Source organism: Camelus dromedarius, chromosome 7 (assembly GCF_036321535.1).
Source record: "Camelus dromedarius isolate mCamDro1 chromosome 7, mCamDro1.pat, whole genome shotgun sequence".
NCBI lineage: Eukaryota > Metazoa > Chordata > Mammalia > Artiodactyla > Camelidae > Camelus > Camelus dromedarius.
Window position 1 is genome coordinate 26,545,790 of NC_087442.1, and position 22,507 is coordinate 26,568,296.

The following is a 22,507-nucleotide window of genomic DNA, read 5'->3' on the forward strand; positions in this document are numbered from 1 at the left end:
CTCTTTGGAGCTCACTGCCTTACACCCAGCTTAGTGACTTGCTTACCAAGACCTTTCCTCCCCTAACCCAGGACACTCAGATTCTCTTTTGATCTTAATTTTACTTGTATCAAAACAGGAGTGTGTTTCTCTTTGTCACCTTGGTCGTGTAGCAACTGACAGATGGTAGACAGGCCGTGATGGGTGTAAGACTCCATTGTTCTTGTCTCCTGGAAGGAAATTTAAGGATGACTCTCTTATTATTAGGTTTTCTCAAACATGTTGCTTGTAGTTTAGGTAATTCATATTTGTTAGTGAAGTTTTATTTACCACATGATAAGCACAGAATAATCACAGAACTGTGGGGGCTCATGAGCCATAAAACATCAAAATTTTATATGGGAAATATGATCAAGTGAATTTTTTAAAGTGTGAAACTTCTTACTTCCAGAAGGGAAGGTGCTTTCAGAAGGAGAGTCTCCTATTACTTTAATACTTCTTGAATTTCCAGTTTAAAAAAAATCCAAATCTATTATTATATACAAAATGCAAGAGAAATCACCCAGTTAAAACTCAAACTGTCCTATCGGGAGAAAATTTTGGAAACTTTGGATTACTTGCTAAAGGGTTAAATGTGCTCTTCCTATCCTGGGTGTCGGATCTGTTCAAGTCTACTCTGGGGTGTAAGTAAATGTGTTAGTGCACCATGAAAGTGGGAAAGAAGTGTTTTTTAAAAAAAAAATCAGGGAAGGCAACAAAGCAGTAAGAAGGATCATAGGGCACCCTGTGAGTGACAAATCACAGGAGGTGGTTCTAGAAAGGTTGTGAAAACCAGTTTCTCGTTGCAGGAATTGGGTTGGGCCACCCCTTCACCCCCCTTCTCAAACACAAATATTTTCATATAATAAAAGCCTGTTTCCCTATGGTTATAACCCAGCCTCCCCTCCTCCGACACCACCATTTTAAAGAGGTTTACTGCGCGGACTTTTCCAAAGTCCCTAGGCTTTATCTCTGTCTGGCCCTTGCAGAGGTGACGCGTCTCTTCGGGGGCTCCCGCCGCGTGAGGGGACAAGAAACACCCAGTCGGATCCAGCCGGGCAGCCCGCGGCCCGAGCATGCGCTGAGAGTTTGCGCAGCTGGCCCTGGCTGCCGCCGCTGCCTCGTCCGGACTTGGCGAGGACTAGGGAGGGACAGCGGCGCTGGGAGGTGGCTTAGCCGAGACTTTCCAGCAACTGCTGCCCAGGACTTTTTTTTTTTTTTTTTTTTTTCCTTTCCTTTTTCCCAGGAGGCGGCGGCGGCGGGGGTGGCGGGGGGAGGAAGAGAAGGAAGCGTCTCCAGTTTGAGTCAATGCAGCCCTGCGGCTCTACGGGAGGAGCGTCCCTGCCCCGATGAGCCCCCGCCGTGCGTCCCGGACTGTCCCCCGGAGGGATCGGGGCGCGGAGCCGAGCGCCGACGGTGAGTGGCCGCGCGTCTCTCGTCTTTCCTGCCCGCTGTCCCGCCTGCCCGCCGGCGGCTGCCCTGGGCGCTGTGTGCTAAACTACTTAGAGGCTGGCCTCGGGGCTCCCCGCCGCCGGCGCTTCCCCCTGCGCCCTGCCGGGGGCGCGCGGCCGGGTGGCGGGGCCGGTGGCCGCGCTCGGCTTTGTGCTCCTCGGGCTGCTGGCAGCGCGGGGTCGCGGCCGGGGCCCGGGCCGGGGCCGGGGGAGGGGGACGTGAATGACTAACCCGGCGTCTGCACAGCTGCACCGGCCCTAATTCCCCTGCGCCCCTCCCCGCCCCCCGCCCCCGGCTAATCCATCATTCCGGGGCCGAAACATCGTTTCTCACGTTCTCCCAGAGAAACCCTAGTCGCCGGGCGGAATCCCAGCTCAGCGCTGCGCCCCCTCCAGTGCCCCGCGTTCACATTCGAGCTGCGGGAGGTTGGGGAAGGGGGTGCGGAGTTGGGCGGCCCAGGAACTGTCCTAATGAGAGGGACACTCGCACCCTCGGTGTCACCGCCGGCGCCTGTGACATCTCCGAGGGATAGTGTGGGGACACAGCCTTCGGGGCAGTGCCGAGCAGAGCTGTCCCCGAGGAGGGGCGTGGACTGAGGGAAGTTTTAAAGAGCGTCTCATCAGAATTCAGAGGACACCACCGCGTGTCCCCTGAGAACCCGAGTTTACTGCGCGCCTTCAGTCATCCAGGGAGACGATCTTTTCTCTACCCAGCAGGTGTTATCCAAAGCCAGTTTGGAACTTGAAGGAGTTTAGGTTACTATTATAACTTTAACAAATGACTTTAGATGAAGCGATGTCTCAAATGAACTAGGCTTGGGACCAGACCCTGGACCCAGCCGAGGGCCGGTAGAGGAGGGCTGCGCTGGGGGCGGGGAGCGCGGCGGTGCGAAGTCCCCTGTTCTCCCTCGCCCTCTGCAGATCGCTGCTGTTTTGCCCGCGGGGGTAGGATGTGGTGACAGGATGGGGCTTCTCCCTTTCGGGGCTCACAATGGCCAGAGAAGATTCTGTGAAGTGCTTGCGCTGCCTGCTCTACGCGCTCAATCTGCTCTTTTGGGTAAGTCAAACAGCCCACTGCACCAACAGGTGGGGACGGCTGGACTCGGTTTCCTACAGCCACCGCATAATACGCCGAAGGGCATGGCTAAGCATTAATTAATTACATGGGATCACACCCTCTATGTTTCAGAGAAGTAAATTTTGACCGTAAAATGCCTTTGATCTAGCTCAAGTTCCATTTGTGATTAGAAAAAAGAAAAAGGAAAAGAAAAAGAAAAAGAAAAAGAAAAAGAAATCCATCCCTGGATACTCGTAGCAGTAAAATTAGACTTGAAGTTAATCTCGGGATATAAATAAATGCACGTGTTTGTGCTTGCAGATAAGACAATTCTGACATACTACTTAGGGAACTGCTTGTTTTCAGGAATTTCAGATAACTGTGTAAGCCATAAATTGTTTCCTTACGTCATACTATAAAATCTGGTTGGGGCAAGAAGTCTTGCCATGTTTTTTGTAGGAATTCATATCCAGATACCCTATCAAAAAAAGACTAAGTAGATTCTTCTGGGAGATTCCGTGCGGTCTAAAAAGGTGGCTTTCATGTAACTGTTTCTAAGCTGGCAAAGTTTTAAGGAATTTTGTGTATGCTTTTGGAAAATCCCATAACCATTTAAGGAAATAAAATACATAAAATTTAACAAGCTCATGGAAATCTTTATGCCCTATGAGCTAGTGACTTTTTATGTTTTGCACCCAGGCATAAATTTTCATTAAGTGTTATTAATAATCACATTGTTATTTATGAAACTTATGAGGAAACTATAGAAATTGAAACTTTGATTGTGCTTCTGGGAGCTGTCATGCTTAACCAGATAAGTTTGTTTTTTTTTTTTGCCAAATTTGTGTTCTATTAATAATTTATATTCAAAATGTTCTGTTAGAATTCTTAATGCATAATTTATTTATTTGGCTGACCGGTGGGCACTGACCGTCTTTTTTTCACGGGACATGTGAGACATGTGGTGTCTAGAGGGTGACATTTTGGGTGAACTGCCCTTTAGGTATGGCTCCATTTTAAGGTGACAAATTAAGCGTCACTTCAGTGAGTAATCTGAAAGGTATCTAAACTGCCACCATTTTATTTCTCCACATGAAAATTAAAGCATTGAGTAGTTACAGCCACCACTTGGAAATGTAAAATCCCTAATTGATCTTATTGCAGTTTTTAATTCTAAAAATGTACATTTTTTAAGTGGGTCATTAAATTACTTGCTTAGCTATAATGTATGAAGATTTCGAACATTGTTTTGTGGGGCTGAGAAACCTGTCCTCTATTACAATGTGTAAGAATTGTCACTCCTGTTTACTTGCTTTTTAGTTTTCTACTTTATGCTTTTTAGTTATAGAATTATCACATTTTTATAACTTAAAGGGGATTAAAAGAGGGCCTGGTTGAACTTTCTTACTTTGTGGTTGAGAAAACTCAGTGTAGGTTAGTGACTGGCCAAAGGTCAAATAGCCCACTGGTGACAGTGCCTGTACGTGACTGATCGCTGTGTTCGAACCTTGGAATTACCAAGGCTTTTCTTGTTCAACAAAGAATAGTGCTTTGGAAATTTTCTTTATATTCTGCATTGTGTGTGTGTGTTTAACAAAAATATTGCTCTTCTGAGCTATGAAATTTGCTCTAAAAACACCTATTCCTTAAACTCCTCCAGGGCTCTTTGTGTCCCCAGGGAATGTAAAATGTTATTTCTTTGTTGTTGTCCTCACTTCAACATTCTCACGTTCAGTGTGCGTTTTCCGATTTATTGAAATTGCTTCCCCCTTCTTCCAGCCCTCCTCTTCTCCAAATGCCATCTCTCCTCCAACAAAATAATCCATGTTAACTGCCTACTGTGCATCCCTCTGTGTTTTTCTTCATTTCGTACAAAGATAGGTTTACTCACACTTGTCCACATACGCCCATTCATGGACATTCATGTATACATTCATGATATTTTTGGTTAGATTGTTTTTCTCATTCAGACAGAGTTGCAGGAGTGGGATTCCTATGTCAGAGGACATGTAACAATGACAACAAAATAGCTGATGTTTAAATAGTTCTCACTAAGTTTGCCAAGCTCATTTATTGTCTCAGATTCCTAGTCTGCAGAATGGTAGTGGTGGTTCCCATTTTTCAGAACTGTTATGGGGGTTAGAATGAATGTGGATGAAGCTCGGTACCGGAGGCCCTCCATGTAGTGGCAGCCGCGGTCATAGCTGTGGTACCTGCAGTCGTTACTCCCACCGCAACAGCGATGCGCACTAACAATCTACTGTCATAAGTAAATCACCAGGAGATGGATGATTGAGTCAAGGGGATCCTCGCAGTAGTAATAGTAACAATTGTTATTGTTACGATGAACACTGCTACTATTGCTACCACTCCTACATTCCTTTGACCCAGCAACCCTGTCCTGGGAATCTATCCCCTAGAAATAGAAGCACCAATAAACCCCAAAATATATACAGAAATATTTGCTGTCATCTCATTGGTGTCACGACACTTTTACATTTTTATCAACTTGAAAGTTTTAAAGTGTTATTTTTGTGTTACTTTATTTTCTACCTCCCCCACTAACAGTGAGCGTGAGCATCATTTTATATAAAGAAATCGTTTTATAGAAACAATTTTTACGTATTGTTTTCAATAGAATTTTCCACTAGGATTTTATGTATTCTTCTTTATTCTTCTGTTCTTTTAAAGCACCTGCCTTTCTTGTCTTGCTTAAGGTTTCTTTTTTCATATGGACTTTAAGGTTATTTGATACAATTAAAAACATGTTGGGAGTTTTGTTAGAACTGTATGAAATGTAAATACTACCTCTGGGGGACTTTGGCATGATTCTTTCAAGGCTCATGCAGTGTTTGCAGATCCTGTATTTCCATACTGAGTCAGAAGCAGATTTCTGCCTTGTGCCCCGCACGTTCCATGGCATCATTAGACTACTCTCTCATCTAATTCCCATGACAGCCCTAGAAATTAAGTTTTGGTTTTTTTTTTTTTTTTTTTTGGTAAAGAGAAGTCACTCAGAAAAGTTCAGTATCTTGCTAGAAAACAGCAGAACAGGGATTCAAAGTCCACGTTTTTTCTCTAAGTGCAGTAGAAGTTGTACGTTGGAAATGGTGATGAATTTATTTGCAGCAGAGAAGTAAACATCTTCAGGAGGAAAGGATTAACTGTCCACCTGCTCCCTCCAAGTCTTCTAGAGCGGTACTTCTCTAACCCCCACGCGCACGCGAATCACCTGCGCATCTTGTTAAAATGCAGATTCTGATTCAGTAAGTCTGGGCGTGGGCCTGAGACTCTGCATGCCTAGAGAGCTCCTCTGTGACCCTGGTCTGAGTGCTACGCGTGGAGGAGCCAGGCTTTAGCTCTTGCTTTTCCTTCTCATTGGAAGTAGAAGCAGAACAAAGCAGCGTGGCATGAACCCGAGATCATCCCGAGTGTGGAGAGAGTGACTGTCTGGCCTCTAGTTTTGTGGAGTTGAGAAACCTGCTCTCGTCAACCTGTGGGTCCAAAGCTGTTGCTTATTTTACTCTTCACTTCGTATTTAAAATAGACTTTTCCCTGTCTGTTTCTGCTCTGTTTCTCCCTTCTCTACCCAACAGAAAGAAAAAGAAATCGTAATTGGAAAACAACTGAGGACCTGTACAATCTTGTTTTCTGTTCTGTGAGTTGAAAATTACTGAATTTGTTTTCAGTAAAAAAAAGTATATCTTGCATATGTAATTGTTTTAAGCGGGAGGCATAGACAGACATGTGTAAGACGAAACAGCACGCAGCGTGGTCAAGATCACAAATGCTCTGTGTTCTCTTCATTGCTGTGGATCCGGTCACCTTGACGGGCCATCTGTTGAGGGGCTCTTTCAAGTTGTCAAGAAGCGTGAGCCCAGTCCAGCTGTCCTGGGGCTGGCAGACAGACACTGGACCTTCTAGGTTTGTCATGAGTTTTGTGGGTTTGTGATGGGAAAGGGCACGTGGGACACAGTGCACGTGAGAGAGCTGCTGAACTGCCCTGAGAACTTTTGCAAGACCACGATTCCCATTCTGGTCACGATGGAGCAAGGAAATGAGTTATTTTTACCCCAGATGTATCCTACTTTTCCTATGTAAATGCCATATTATTTCATAAATGAAAGCATCCCTCCATTCTAAAGACAACCTCTGTGGCTTTAAATGAGTGTTTGCCGTGCTTAGATGATGGTTTTCTGCTATTAGAAATACGGCTACATATGGTTCTCTTTGGAAATTTCTGAAATGGGTGAACACAACAGTCATCCAATATGTTTGCTTATTATTTTCTAAAAGTATAACATCCCATCTGTAGTTTTAAACTCATTTCTCACCAGCGGATGAGCGCCATTGTTTTTCACTTAGCATCACTAAGTATAGTAGCAATAGAGAGGGACTCCCCTTGCTTAAATATGAAAACAAACTTAGAAAGCCTAAAAAATGGACAGGAAATCTTCTTCACGCTCTGGGAGATAGGCGCAGTAGAAGGCTCAGTGTTCTGTTTCTATGTCTCAAGCCTTCTGTGGTGAGCTCTAGGTGTTTGACCTCCGCAGACCCAAAAGGGATTCTTGGCAAGTGAGCGTTTGCATTCACATGGCATTTATATAGTCATACGAAAATACCACTTTTAAATTTGATGCTCCCCCAACTTTATACTATGAAAGGCATTCCAGTTTTCTGTAACTCTTCCTAAGAAGAGGGGAGCGCCCTCAGACAAATGTGAGTGCTTTTTAAAAATAAACTTTAAATAAACTTTAGTCTCAGGGACAAAGCTGATACAGTTTTTTCTTTTTTTTTTTTTTGTATGTGCAGCGTGGCTCAGCTGAGCAAACCCAGGCCAGTGCAAGCTTCTTAAGGAAGCATTTTGAGGAGTAGGGTATGGAGGATTCTTTGGGCCACAGACCTGCTGCAGACTGGAGTGGCAGGCTGCCGCATTTGTCTGTCCCCACTCAGGACAGTTGCAAGCTGGGCCATTGAGCTGCACAGTTAACTGCAGTGTAGAATGAAGCGTTTTAGCCTTCTTTTACCTGCAGTGCCTCGAGGATGCCCAGATCCTTTCTTGTGGAGATCAGGACAATTTTGAGAGTGAAGTTAAAGGGATTGTCTCTGCTCATCATTGTGCCAGGACAACAGAAGCTGAAAGTAGAACCATCCTGGTCAGAGCGGGATGTATGGTCGTCCTGTCTGCAGGGCAACATGGTCTATAAAAGCTATTAGTCAGCACAGCTCCAGAGTGCTGTTGATTTATCCAGCCCTAATTAGTAGATGTTCATGCTTAACTGATACCCACAAGCAATCTCCGGAACCTGTTTCGGCCATCATTTACAGTGCCTGTGTTTTCACAGCGTTCGCAAATAGTGTTATCTGTTGGCCTTCTTTTCTGCTGCTCAGCCCCTGCTCCGGGGGAGGCGGGGAAGGCAGGACCTGACGGAAAGGCAGAGGGGTGCAGGCGTGGGAACGTGAAGCAGACACGTCCTGGGGAAGTACTTGCACTGGGCCGCCAGCCTCCAAATAATCAAAACTGATTTCCCTTCACATTTTAAGTAATAACAATTTGAATCCCCCCCTTTTTTTAAGAAAAAAAGGGAATTTTTAAAGCACCTCATCTGATTTCCCCATTTTCAAGGTGAGCGAACAGAGGTTCCTAAATTTTGAATTAATTATCCAGTTTCTAGGTACAAACAGGACTGTAACTAAATTCCCGATCTCTCTTCTGTATTCTCTCCTTTTTTATCTTCTGCTAACAGCTTTGACATAAAAAGAAAAGTCTAGGTAGGTGGTTTGAGACATCTGTTAGTCTTGAGCAGAAGTGATTGGTGTTACTATCACCTTACGTAAGATAAGGTATGTGATATTATATATATTACGTACATAATACAGACAACTGGAGGGTGTAAATGTCTGTTTTTTGGCTGTGACCTTACTATTGGGTGGATTCTGTAGGCATCCATTATCGTAATAAATTCTGATTTAGAAAACAACTTGATTCAATATTTGTTTTTACGTAATTCAATTCAAGCAAAACCAGAATATACCTCTAACACAGCAAATCTCATTTTTATAAAGACTTGTTGAAAGCTAGCATTTTCTAAATGTTTTTGCAAGACAGAATGGGGCAAATGTCCTGCAAAGTCGTTTATTAAATTTATTTCTCTAATGTAATATTTGTGTTATTTTCTAAATATTGCCTTGGACTAGAAATAATATTTTGCAATACTAGAGAAGATGCAGGGAGCTGCAGACCTAGTTACATGTGATAACGACAACGTTCCTGATGATTTAACCATCGTGAGTGGCCATTGACGAATTATCTTATTCTAATTTGGAAAATTAGCACGAAATAACATTATTAGGAAGGAGATCTGAATTTCTTACACAGTTTGTTCTTCTAGATTTAATAAAACCAGGATTCGTTGTTGAGGTGACCTTGTCCCATTTTAGCTTAGCTTCTTGCTACCTCGTGCACTTTAATATTTGTTGTCACTGTTATTATTTTCTCAGCCCCAGTAAGTAAAATCACTCTTTGAGATTAGAACTGTTCTCAGACATTTAATGTGCCTGGAAATCATGTTATAATAAAAAGCAGTTTATTTTCAGAATTGCTTGCTTACTAGGAGGTAAAGCTTTGTGCTGATACTACGTATTTCGACTAATGTTCTGTGCACAGCTACGATGCTTGGGTAACTACAGTGAGAAAAACCAGTAGGGCCAAGTCGTTTGTAGTGGAAAGGACTTTTGAGAACACTTAAGCCAGCTTCTGACCTGATATATAAATCTTTGATCATGTAATTCAGCAAGCGTCTCTCTACTGGAAAACCTCCAGAGACGGAAATCTCAGTTCTGCTGAAAGCATCTCCTAATTTTGCTAAAGTTCTCTGGTAGTTAGCTTTATCTGGCAAGTTGAAATCATCTTCCTTTAATTATATTATTTTCTCATTCATTCATCGAATATGGAGCAGGTCTCACTAGGGGGCCTGGTCCTCTGCTGTGAGATGGGGCTCTGGGCAGTGGTCTGTGTCCTCTCGTGGAGTGAGATGGGTGGGTGAACAGAGGAAACAAGAGATATTGCTCTGGGAAATCTAGACGAGAGCCTTGACTGTGGGCGGAAATCTTTACACTCTAGGTGATGTTTGAGATGGTCTTTAAGGATAAGGCTGCTCTGTTCACGAAGATGGGAAGGCTGGGGCAGGACAGCAGACCAGACAGAGGGAACTATGTGGACAAAGACAGAGCTTCGGGAGGTCTGTGCGGTGCGTCTCAGAGAAGCACAAGCAGAATTTCTGTCATCCGAGGACAGAACGTGTGTGGGAAGGAGCTGGCAGGAAACAAATTAAAGAGATAGGTCAGAGTGGGGCTGGAGTGGGCCTGTGTGTCCTGCTGGAGAGTTTAAACTTTATCCTCCAGGAGGGAGTTGGGGGAAGTGGAAGCGAGAGGTGGGGAGGAGCCTTGTAAGCGGAAGAACTTGATCTATGTTTTATAAAGTTAACTGAAGGGTGAGTTCGAGGTGGAATCTGTGAGCAGAGGCATGCCGTGATAAGGTGGTTATAATTGCCTGGCAAGAGACTGAGGGCCTGGACTAGCCAGAAGTGGCAGGAAACGGGGAGGAACTCCCCTGGCATGTTGCAGGAACAATCTGTAGGACTTGAAAGTGATTAGATGTAGGACCGAGGAAGAGGGAGAGGTTCAGGCCGCCTGCCAAGGTGCCAGTGGATGTGACTGAAGTGTCCATCATACCCTTGACTGAGACAGGAAGCACAGTGGGAGGGACACACAGGTTTCCAGAGGAATGGGTTGTTTTAGAGATGTCACAGCTGAGCATGGCTGTGGGAGCCCGACAGGTAGTTCTGCCCCAGAGCTGCCTTTCCCATCCACTTCCTAGTCCTTGGAATAGCTGACATTCCATTTCTGAACTGATATACGAGCTGTCTTGTCTCCTAAACTGAGAAAGATTAAGAGAAACCCCTGAGGTCTGAAGCCACCTGAGACAGAAATAGGTAATATGTACAAGAATCTTACTCTTTTTTCATCCTATGAGTCCTCTCTGAAGTCGGACTTGCTATTATCACATTTTATATGTGAGGAAACTGAAGCTTAGGAAGGATGAAAGGACACACCCAAAGTCATGAAGAGGAAAAGGAACAGAGTTGGAATTCAAACCAAGGCTTTTGATTCAATGGCTTCTCACTGTCACCATGGTCAAGACCACAGGCCTTAAAATGGCCTCTGAGATCTCGCCCCAGCCTGGCTTCGCATTCTTGCCACGGGCCGGCTTCCTTCCCTTGAACGTCTCCTGCTCCCTTCCACCCGGGGGGTTGCTGCCCGTTCCGACAGGACTGTTCTTTTCAACCTCCCTTCCCTAAAGAACTTGATAATTATCCTTCAGATCTCAGCTGTCTGGAGAAGTCCCTTCGACCCCATGGGACAGGTCAGTCACCCCAAAGGGAGTTCTTACGGCAGCCTGTAGTATTCCTTCCCAGTGCTTCTCGCAGTTTGCAGTTAGACATTTATATCTCTGATCAGTTGACTCATAGAACCGAGACGGTGCCTGTTACTGCCAATCAGTGTGTCTCCAGGGCATTGCACTGCACGTGGCAAAGAGCAGCTGATCAATACACATTTTTTTAATGGAAAAAATGACTTCAGAGCCCATGCTGTTAATCATTCTACCATACTTGAAATGTTTTGGAATATGCCATTGAAAAATTGATATTCTTTGTTATGAATGGAAGAACTGTGTATATAATGACAACCACCGATGATGTATCTCACAAAATGAAGAATCCAGGAACTTACTGACACCTGTCTTAGAGCTGTGATATTGAAAATTGGCTAAACAGTCTGTAAGGAATTAAAGGATGGAGAAACCAAGATCAGCTATTACTTTGAAGAACGATCAAGAGAGGAGGGAGTATTTATACCTGCAAAAGAATTTAAGGTAATCAAATCAAATGGCACATTAACAGGCTTTCCTGTCCCGCTGAAACATACAAGATATTTAAAGGCCCACATACAGCCAAGTAGAGGGTGACCTTACAGCCTCAGGTTTGATCAAGCAGTCCATGGTCCCCTTCTCGCCCTGTGTGTTTAAACAGATTCTGTGATTATTTAGGTGTGGTAAAGCCAGCAGATCAGGAGACAACTGCCAATAAGAAGAGAGCTTGTTGCACTCACAGATCCCAGGAGGGAGAGTCCATGTCTCATCATGGCTGACCAAGAGGGGAAGCAATGGGGTCCAGCGTGAGGTAGGGAGGGAGAGGGGGTGGGCAGGTACTTTTATTGTGGCTGCTTCAAGAAGGAGCTGGCAAGGCAGGGTGAGTAGGTTTTAGGTTGGCAAGTTTGAATAATTTCAGCAGCCTCTGTCGCTGGTTGTCTGGCACCTGGACTTGGGGTGATTAGAGCAGGCGCAGAGTGGCCTGGAATGAGACAGCTCAATAAGGGGGTGGTTGGGAGTGTGGGCTCCTGATTGGTTGGTCTGAATTTGCAAATGAAAACTGTGTCCCCTGGAGAAGGACTCCTCCCAAGGGCAGTGGAAAGCGGCGGCCAAGGCAAGGTGACTCAGGCATAATGTCAGTTTGTCCAGACCAAGGCGTGTCCAGCATCAGCATGTAGAACAGATGTTAAAGCATCACGTTTACAGAAGCTAGAAGGGTGATTAATACACTGTGGCTGCTCCACTCGGTAACTTTTACTAGGTTTACAGCCTGTTCTTCATTCCCAACAGAAATGAGGATGGTATTAACTGGCCTAATTCTCCTCTGACCTGGGGTCCCAGGGTTCTTAACCTGTTTTAGGCTATTGACTGCTGAGCCCTTATTCAGCAAAGAATGTAGTTCAGACATTCAGATGGAGCCTGACCACTGCAGATAACCTCCTCACCCCCGTATCTCTGTCCCTTTTTAAAAAGGAGCCCTGCATACATTGCAGGCTCCTCTCCTCACTGGTTGTAGAACAGAAAGCTTGTTTCTAAGCTTGGAAGGCAGTTAGCCTGAAGCTCCAAAGGTGAAGATCTGGATTTGAATCGAGCTCTGCCTCTTAAAGTCTGCAAGACCTCGAGCAGGTTACTTCACTCCTCTGTGCTTCATGCTGCTTTTGACAGTCTGTCATGTCGGGTTTGCAGATTTATTCCTTGTGTCCTGCACAAAGCTCCGCAAAGGCCGAGACCTTGCTTCTTTTATGCAGTGTTGGGTCTCTGACTCTCGTACAGACAGTACAAGGCCGATGGTAGGTGTTGAATAAATACGGCAGTCCCCCTTATCCTTGGTTCTACTTTCCATAGCTTCATTTACCTGCGGTCAGCTGCGGTCCGAAAATATTAAGTGGAAGCTTTGAGAAATCAACAATGCATAAGTTTTAAATTGTGTGCGGTTCTGAGAAGTGTGAGATTAAATATCCTGCCGTCAGGCGCAGGATGTGAATCATCCTTTTGTCCAGTGTATCCATGCTGTATACGCCACCTGCTCAGTGTTACAGGAAAAGCATGGTATAGAAAAGGTTTAATACTATCCGCGGTTCCAGGCATCCACTGGGGTTCTTGGAAGATATCTCCCTCGGATAAGGGGGGATTTACTGCATTTGCAACTGGATGAAGGACGGGTGAATTCCCTAGCTGATTTTCCAGGCAGGTAGCCATGCTTCACTGTGCAAGAGGTCACAGAACAACACGTGTTCTGCTTTCCTGGGAGCCCTTCTCCAGGAAGTACATTTTGTGGTCACTGAGTCAGCAAAGACTCATCCCTACCTCGTATGTTCGTTATTTCAGCATTTAAAGCTAACCTGTAACGTATAATGGTAATTAATGTTAAGATGCCAGAAATTGTTAAAAAATCAAGTCAAGCAAGTTACACTGAAATTCACTATGTTGTGCTTAGGAAGATAAGTAAGTATAAGGCACATTTTAGAAGAATTTCCATCAAAGTAGGAAAGACCTTCAAAACTTACAGGTTAACCTTCAGCTTTTAGAAAAGCCCCCAGGAAGACTCATTTTGAACATGTTCTAGATATTGGCTGTTTAAAAATTTTTTTTAGTTATTGACGGTTTGAACATATACAAAAGTAGAAAGCACAGTATAATTTGTCTGTCCCCAGTAACCAACATAGCCTACCCTTCCCATATAAGCCCCTTGCATCATGATTATTTATTAAACCATTCAGCATATATCTCTAAAAGATAAGGCTTCTTTAAAAAAGAGCCTTAATACCATTGTCCTATCTGAAATAATAAACAATGATTTCTTAATATTTTCAACTATCCAGTCATGTTACAAAATCCTCAGTCATCTCATACGTGTCTCTTTGTGGTTGGTTCATGTAAAGCAGGTCAACGTATTGCCTTGGACAGTCTCTTAAATCTCTTTTGCTTTCTAACAGTTTCTCCTTCTTTCTTTTGTGTTCCACTTGCCAGCTTTTTTTTTTTTTTTTGACTGAAGAAACCAGATCATTTGTTCTGTAAAATTTCTCATATTCTCAGTGTTGCTGATTGCACCCCCATGGTGGCATTTAACAAGATTATATTGATTCCCTGTATTTCCTATAAACTGATAGTTAGAGCTGGAGGCTTGATTAGATTCGGGTTTGCCTTTTGGTAAAAATGCCTTGGAGGTATCCCTGACTGCTTCTGATTGCATATATTGGGAGAGATTATATCTGGTTATCTCTTCATGATACGAAGATTGATCGGGGTGGAGGGGTCTGGTGTTTTACATCAGCCTGATGGCTCCACTCTGGAGGTCCCCATCAGCCTTCCCCTTAGTGCAGTCGTTCTCAGCCCTGACTACCCATCAGAACATCTGTGGCGCTTTTGCCCAAGCGTCACTTCCAAGAATTGATCCGGGGTGGATCTGGGCTCAGGAAGTTTTTGAAGAGCCCTAGGTGATTCTGATGTACAGACAGGATGGAGAGCTGCTGACCTGATCATTTTGGCAGTTGTTGAGGATCTTTGCCTAGAGAGCCACTGTTTTAGAAAGGGTTATCAAATAGTGATGCGCTAGCATGCTTGCTGCATGTATTAGCAGATATTCTTTATAAAAGCTTTCATTAAGTCTTCGGTTCTTTCCTTAGTTTGTGTGGGAAAGAGTGAAAAAATCATTGGATTCTTATCAGTTTTCTGAATAATGAGTTGAATATCCAACATCCTGCGAAGCTAGTTCGTCAGTTTCGTTTAATCATTATTATGAATTCATAAATTTTAGCATATTGGCCTTCATGTTATTATTACTACTATTATTATTTGGACGCTCAAATTGTTCAGTCTTTAGCCAATGGTAAGCCCTTTCAAGCTAGCACTGTGACTTTTTTGACAACATCAGTAGCGTTTGATTGCTTCCTTGCCTTCACATGTGACATGTTTTAGGCTCATCTTGTACACCCGGTAACTTACTTGTTCTGTGGCCTCTTCATGTTGTGCCGTTCCCGTCCTGAGCCTGGAATCAGCTGTTCAATAGTTTAGCTCTCTGTATCCTACTAGTGGCATTCTGTTTCACGGCTATGACACGATAACAAAACAGAATGACAGATATTGATGGTGATAGTAAATTTTAACAGGTGGTAAATGGTAATTAGGAAAAAGCATAATGGTTATGTGAAGAAAATCCTTTTTTTTTTAATTTTTATTATTAGTCCTGTAGAGAATGTTGCATAAATTCTTGGTAATCGATCTGTACTTTTTTTCTCCGCAGTTAATGTCCATCAGCGTGCTGGCAGTGTCTGCGTGGATGAGGGACTACCTAAATAATGTGCTGACTTTAACTGCAGAAACGAGGTAGGCTTGGTAGTTAATGATTGATTTCTCTCCTCAGATTTCCTCAGACTCTAGTTTCTAAGTAAATCAGCCCTCAGTTGCTTAGATGGTAGCGCTCTTCCAGGTTTGGAAAGTTTTTCCTGCCCGTGGCAACACTTGCATTTTCTAGCATACTCTTTAAGGTGCGCCCCTGGTCCTGGGGCACATTTCTGGTTACAGTGATACCAGTTGCCTGTCCTCCTGACAGTGCATCAGCCCCGTCGTATTTGTGTATAAAGGACAGCATAACTCCTTTTTCCTTTAGAAAATTCCTGCCAACTTCTTCTTCATATTCTTGAGCTAATGAAAAGCAAACACCAAAATGTCACTTTCTTCTCAAATTTTGAAGATTGATCCACTGCCATCACAAGGGGCAAATGACTTAACTTCTCTGAGCGTCAATTTCTTCACCTCTGAATGGGGATTATATTATATACCACTCTGAGCTTTTGTAAGGACCAACTGAGATACATTTTTGTAAAGTCCTTAACACAATGGAGCTTAATAAGCAGTTAGTAATGGTCTTTTTTGTTATCTTTATTCTTACTCTTACCATCATGGCTCTAGTTAATTATTTTTTCATAGTTTCCCAACAAAAAGCATCTCCCCTCCTTCTTTTTTCTTTTAGTATAGACCAAGTTCCCTTTCCTTAGCAGTGCTTTACATCTTTGGGGAATGTCGGTTGTCAGGGAGACAGTGCGGGCTGCAGGTGGAGTCCCAGATCGGAGAGGAGGAGGGAGGGTCTTCTCTGCTGGGAAATCCTGAAGGGTCCCATGTGGTTTCCTCACATTAAGGCTTCAGAGCTAATATGAGATCAACTTCTTACTGAGGTCCCCTATCTTTTAATATATTTTAAATGAGCTGAGATAGGAAGGCTACCACTTGTATAAAAAAAAATCTAAGCAACACAAAACAAAAAAATAAAACAAAAAAGCAAATGGGGGATGGCACAGTGGTTTTGAAAATCGCAATACGCCATCAGCTTTGAGGCACGCTGATGGGGAGGATTACGAACACAAATCATAACTGTGTCTTGGGTGCATTTTGATTACATTTTACTTATAAAAGGACATTACTGTTCTTCTTTCAGGGTCGAGGAGGCTGTCATCTTGACCTATTTTCCCGTGGTTCATCCAGTCATGATTGCCGTTTGCTGTTTCCTTATCATTGTGGGGATGTTAGGATACTGTGGAACAGTGAAAAGAAACCTGTTGCTTCTTGCATGGGTACGGTGTTTATATCTTCTCTTTATTATGGTTAAAAAGGCCAACCAGAAGTGTATTATTTTTTCATCAGTGCACACGATTACAAGCTTAGGGAACCGCGATAGCGGGAGGGAGTCTAATCGGTGGTGATTGTTTAACATCCTGTGAGAAGGGAAGTGTTCTTTCCACCAGAGATGATTTCAGTTCAAGTATCTGCTGTACTCGGATGATGAGGTACAGAAATACGGATGCTATTTAATTCTTTCACCCAGGCTATGTGTTGACATTTTCATTTGAAAGTATGAGTTTTTTCTGGTGTCATGGACCTTTTTAATGACCCAAACAGGCCCCTCGGGACTAGAACTGAGAAGTTATAATAGAACTTTCTTTCTTTCTTTCTCTCTTTTGTTTTAAACAAACCCACCATTTAAACCCATGTGGAAATTCAGGTGGTGAGATGGCAGACAGACATCATAATCCCCACACTGCCTTTACCTAAATTAGTGGATACAAGTGAATCTCAGTTTCTATAATCTTAGTGTTGTTGTTGTTTTTGATTCTGGAAGAGTTGGACCAAATTACTTAGAATTTTTTTTAAATTGAAGTATGGTTGATTTACAATGTTGTGTTAGTTTCTGGCATATAGCATAGTCAAAGATGTATACATATATTCTTTTTCATTATAGGTTATTATATTGAATACAGTTCCCTGTGCTATTCAGTAGGACCTTTTTTTAAAAAAAAATCTATTTTAGATATAGTAGTCAGTATCTGCTAATCCCAAACTTCTAATTTATCTCTCCTCACCCTCGCTGTTCCCCCTTTGGTAACCATAAGTTTGTTTTCTATGTCTGTGAGTCTGTTTCCGTTTTGTAAATAAGTTCATTTGTCTCATTTTTTCAGATTCCACATATAACTGATACCATGTGATATTTGTCTTTCTCTGTCTTACTTCACTTAGTGCGATAACCTCCAGGTTCACCCATGCTGCTGCAAATGGAGTTATTTCATTCTTTTAAAAAATTACTTCTTGTATTCCCGTCAGCACTCAAATTCCATGATTACAAAATCTGTGATTAGATTTTTAATTCAAAACTTAGCAAACTCTCTTTTAACATTAAAAATCTGAGTCAATTAAAAATGCGGCTTACATAGCGGTTTTTGAAGCTCATTGAGTCTATAAAATCTCACTGTTGGTGGCACGAGGTAGTTGAGGCTACTAACATGTAATTGCAGAAATGTCGGATGCCTCAAAAAAATAATTCATTGAGTATACTCCTTTTTTTTTTTTTTTTTGCAATAGTTCTTAATGGTAGCTGTGCATCCATTTCTTGTAGAAAACTGAAAAGAACTTTTTTAACCTTGTGCTGATGTGCTGGATATGTGAGAGGAAAAAAAGCCCTGATTTGTAGCACGAGAAGATTTCTGCGGAGTGAGTACTCCCAGCATGGTCGAGTTCAAGCTAACGACATGGTATCACTGAGTGCGGAGCTGGGGAGAGATGAGCATAAATTGGCTTTCAGGAGCCAGCTCCCGCACTCCAGGGTCGGACTGGCCCCCGTCCCATGCCAATTAAAACGGAATCTTGGTGTGAAGCTGAAGGAAAACTTTGCATTTCACAGGAACAACCTGTGTTAATGTTATTACTTGGCTTCGTGGAGGATAACTCTTCAGGTCCATGACTGGAAAAGGGGAGATGCTGCAGAAAACAAACCACTCTCAGAAAGGGGAACCTGCCCACTGCCTCACTTCTCTCTACTTTGCTGTACGATGATTTTGACTGTATTTATTTATAATGTGTCATCATTGTTCTTCTTTCAATGGAGAGGAGATGGAAGGGTTTGGAGTCTTATTTTGCCATTTAAGATATCTGAACAATGATTTAACCATAAACGAAAGGACTTACTTTATATGCAACTTACAGTTGAAAAGATGGGTGTGGTATTTAAACTTAAAAAAAAAAATCTCAGAATCCTTTTTTTTAAAACCACAGTCTTTCAGTGATGTCCCATTTCTACAACCAGTTTAATTATGGCTGCTGTTTTTCCTCTTCCCCCCAACTTGTATGATTCTGGATGGTTCCTGGACTATGGGATGGAGTGGGGTGGGACAGTGTATTTCATGGAAATACACTTTTCAGAAAGGTATTTTGAAAACCGTTTATGCATTCCATTTAGGCTGCTTGCATGCTAGTAAAACAAGCTAACAAATAACAGGGTAAGCTGGGCCCTCCTTGGGGCAGGAGGAGCCACAGAGACTTGTGCACACGGGGCTAGTTTGTGATGCTGGAAAGGGCTTTATGATGCAAAGGTGACAGAGGGACTGAGGTTCTAAGGGCCAGTAATTAGTTCATTCATTCATTCTTCCAACACTCATTGAGAGTCTAGGCACTGCTAGCTTTTGCCATCAGACCACCAGTGTGTATGATAGATAATTCCACTGTTCTCTGATGAGAACTTTAATAAAATCTACTGTGAGTATTGAAGCTGGAGAAGAGGGTCTCCAGGCTCAGGCCCAAGGGGTCAGCACCCCCTCCCCCAGGAGGATGACTGGCAGAGACTGATGCTGCTTTACCCTATCCCCACCCATTTTGCCTGATGGATGTGCTGTTGTCCACAGAGCAGCCTTTGCTGCATTGCTGTTCCTTGTGCTGTTCCTGGCTGCCATTCTCACTTTGGTTGCTCCTTTCCATTGACTGCCTGTGGCAGTTCATTCTTCAGTCCCACTGGGCTGCCTCTCTCCTCCTGGCAATTTTTTAGATGCTACTGTTTCTTGACCCAGCACAGCTCTTCCTTTGATCTGTGGTCTCAACTTGCAACTATCTATTGCTCATAACCAATCTGCATCTGATCTGCTTTTCAAACAGTTTCTTCTGTGGCTTCATTTCCAAAGCCTCCTTCTCTAAACAGTTGCCAAGCTCTGTAGGTTCTAGTCTGCAATCTCAGGAATCCCTTCTTTTCTGTTTTCATTTGAAATGCCCGGGTTCAGCTCTCCTGACTTCTTGCTGAAACAATGCAGAGCCTTCTAACTAAAATTCCCGCCTCTGTTATCTCCTTCCCATATACCCCAAACTCGTGCTGCCAGGTTAATATAATGCAAAAGTGATCACACTACCCCTCTTTTCCAAAGCCTTGAAAGATTCCTGTTGGGTAAAGAAGAATTTAGAGACACCTCAACCTTGCATCAAGCTCTTCTGCAGCCAAACCTTCATCTGCCATGTTCAGCTTTCTTACCTACTTCACTGTCCTCTGGTCAAACTGTATTTTCTGACCCTTGAACAAATCTTTTTTGCCCTGTTCTTTTTCTTGATGTCCCTTTCACTAGGAATTTCTTCTTAATACCTTTGTCTCAATACTACCCATCCATTAGCGTTTGAAATACTACCTCCTAAAATGGTAATAATGACAAAGATGCTGATGATAATCCAAGAAGTTAACATTTCTCAGGTGCTTACCAACTGTAAGGCTTACAGACCGTCGGGGTTTCCATGAAATTTTTATATGAAGAGTTTTACATTAATTAGTCAGTTTTGCCCTCCCCATAGTCCTAAGGGGATAGATACTATTATTATTCCCATAATATAGGTGAGGAAATGAGGCACAGATCAGCCAAGTGATTTGCCTAGGTTTGCATGGCTGGTAAAAAGAGTATATGATATTTGGACCATTCAAGTCTAGTTCCAACTACATATTTGTAACAACTGCACTATTTTCCTCTGTAATTACTGTCTTTTCTTAAGTGCTTAAGTATCTTAGTATTATTTAATTATTAATATTTAGTGTATCTTAATGACTAAGTGTCTCACATTGCATAAAATATTTCCCCCCGTGGTCCTTCATTTTAAACCAGACAACAATCATCTAGGGTAGATAATCATCAGTGAGGTTCAGAAAGGTTCACTAGTATGCCCAAGGTCACTCAGCACTGAGAGGCAAAGCTTGGATTCAGATCTCAGTGTTTCTGACCGCCAAGCCCATTCTTTTTGGACCTTTACTGATGTCTCTAAGAGAAGTGTATCAACTTTTGAAGTTTAGTGCATTTCTCTTATTAAAAATTGCTTCTTTTTAGTAACCAGCCCAAACTACCAGACGATGGACAACTTGATAATATGAACCATTCAGCCTGCCTGTTGCTTTAATAGCTGTTTATGAAATTGAATAACAGACAGGAAGTTAGAACAGTGTGAGTAACAGTGGCCAGCACATCAGATGGAGGATGGTGTCTGGAAGGCAGTGAAGAGAGTGAAATTTTAAGGGAGGAGCCTGGCTGTTAGATAGGTTTACACAACAAGAGGAATGACTTCTTAAAGGAGGGGAAACTAAAGCGGGGGGGGGGGGGGGGGGACATGATGAGATATTACATCTTTGGCAGATATTTGCAAGGCAACTCTCATGGTTTCTTCCTTTGTGTCCTTTAGCTTTTTAACCTAATTTTAAAAAAAATGTAGGAGGTTCCTTAATTTTGGTTGTAAATGTTTAAATAAGCCCAATGCATTCAATCCAACTTGTCCATTTTCCTGTATTCAAAGTCTTGCTTCACTTTTAAGATCTATAAACCAGATTAGAGGAAGCTTTTTTTTTTTTCAAGACAGTCAATATCTCTGAGAGCCGCCATATCTCTTGAATGATTACTGAAAAAAAGAGCTGCAACTGGGCCATGGTGCTTCTTAAGCAAAAGTCAGAATTCCATTATTCATCAAACTGATTGAGAAAAAGTGAGAGAGGCTCAAAACATCTCTTAATAACTGACCTTGCTCTCTCACCTCGCCTTCCCTCCTCCCTCCCTCCCTCCAAACAAACAAACAAACAAAACAACTCTGCAAGCCAAAAGGCTACCTGGAGGAAAACATTTCTGGTGAATCTTGGTCATGTACTTGAGCCTTCTACTGAATTAGAGATACAAATTGTTAAAACACGCTAATTGAAGTTTCCTAAATAAAATACAGGACATCCAATTAAATTTGGATTTCAGATAGACAGCAATAATATTTTAGTATAAGTATGTCCCATGCAATATTTAGGATGCACATTACTAAAACATTTATTTTTTATCTGAAACTCAAATTAAAATGGGCATCCTGTATTTTTATTTGCTGAATTGGGCAACCCTACTCTAACCAGATTTGTTCTTAATAAATCTGAAACTATCATGGAACAGAAACTTTAATAGATGTATAGGAGGAGATTATGAGTAGTTAAATCCTAATTATATTGGGAAAACACACCAAAATGGCCAGGAAGATAAACTTAAATATGCCATGACTATCAAAGCAGTTTCAGTAGCAGGAATTCCTCCTCTGTTTAAAAGAGAAATTGAAGCTAAATGGAAATTGGTTTTAAGCTTTAGATAGGTGCTTCCCGAGGCTTTTAGCTGTAGACTAAATGAAATTCATTTGTTATTGCAATTCTTCCTTGCTACTAACAGAGGCATTAGGAAAGCGGTGCCAGCCCAGCGGCAATGTAAACAGATTGAACAGACATGTTTACAATATCGACAACAGCTGAATGTCACCATCAGGAGATCGCCATTTGTCAGAGTGTGATGCTAATATATGCTCAACTGCCAGCAAACCACAACTTGTCAGGCGCTGGTCAGAAATTAAGTTGCACGCACCTTACATGTGTAAGATCAGTACCTTGTACTTAAAAGGGAAGGTTTTCTTTCTTTCTTTCTTTCTTTCTTTCTTTCTTTCTTTCTTTCTTTCTTTCTTTCTTTCTTTCTTTCTTTCTTTCTTTCTTTCTTTTTCTTTCTTTCTTTCTTTCTTTCTTTCTTTTTTTCATTTTTATTATCCAAGAGAATTTGCACAAAGCTAGTGATTGGAAGCATTGTTAAAGCTTTCTTAAAATATACAGTGATTGAACCAGATTTAAAATGATTCTCCTAATGGAAATCAAGTACATTTTTAATGGCCGCGGAGAAATGAACCAGTCTCAGTTTTCTGTTGTTTGAAATCATAATGCAAAGCTGGAATATCTGTAAATAGTGGTTAACTTTCTACAGA

The 22,507-nt window shown here is 42.4% G+C and overlaps 1 protein-coding gene across 3 annotated transcripts in view; it reads left to right on the forward strand.

Annotated features, from left to right (window-relative positions):
* Positions 1-1,269: 1,269 nt before the first annotated feature.
* TSPAN12 (tetraspanin 12) overlaps positions 1,270-22,507 on the forward strand; it is a 62,839-nt gene continuing 41,601 nt past the window's right edge. The window contains exons 1-5 of one of the 3 annotated variants that reach the window (XM_064487400.1): positions 1,274-1,434; positions 2,391-2,526; positions 6,123-6,184; positions 15,201-15,283; positions 16,392-16,527. In XM_064487400.1, coding sequence (XP_064343470.1) covers positions 2,433-2,526; positions 6,123-6,184; positions 15,201-15,283; positions 16,392-16,527 — 375 coding nt within the window. In that variant the 5' untranslated portion in view covers positions 1,274-1,434; positions 2,391-2,432. Of the gene's footprint in view, positions 1,435-1,937; positions 2,226-2,390; positions 2,527-6,122; positions 6,185-15,200; positions 15,284-16,391; positions 16,528-22,507 lie in introns of those variants that run through there. The other 2 variants (XM_064487401.1, XM_031455262.2) reach the window with 2 other exon arrangements.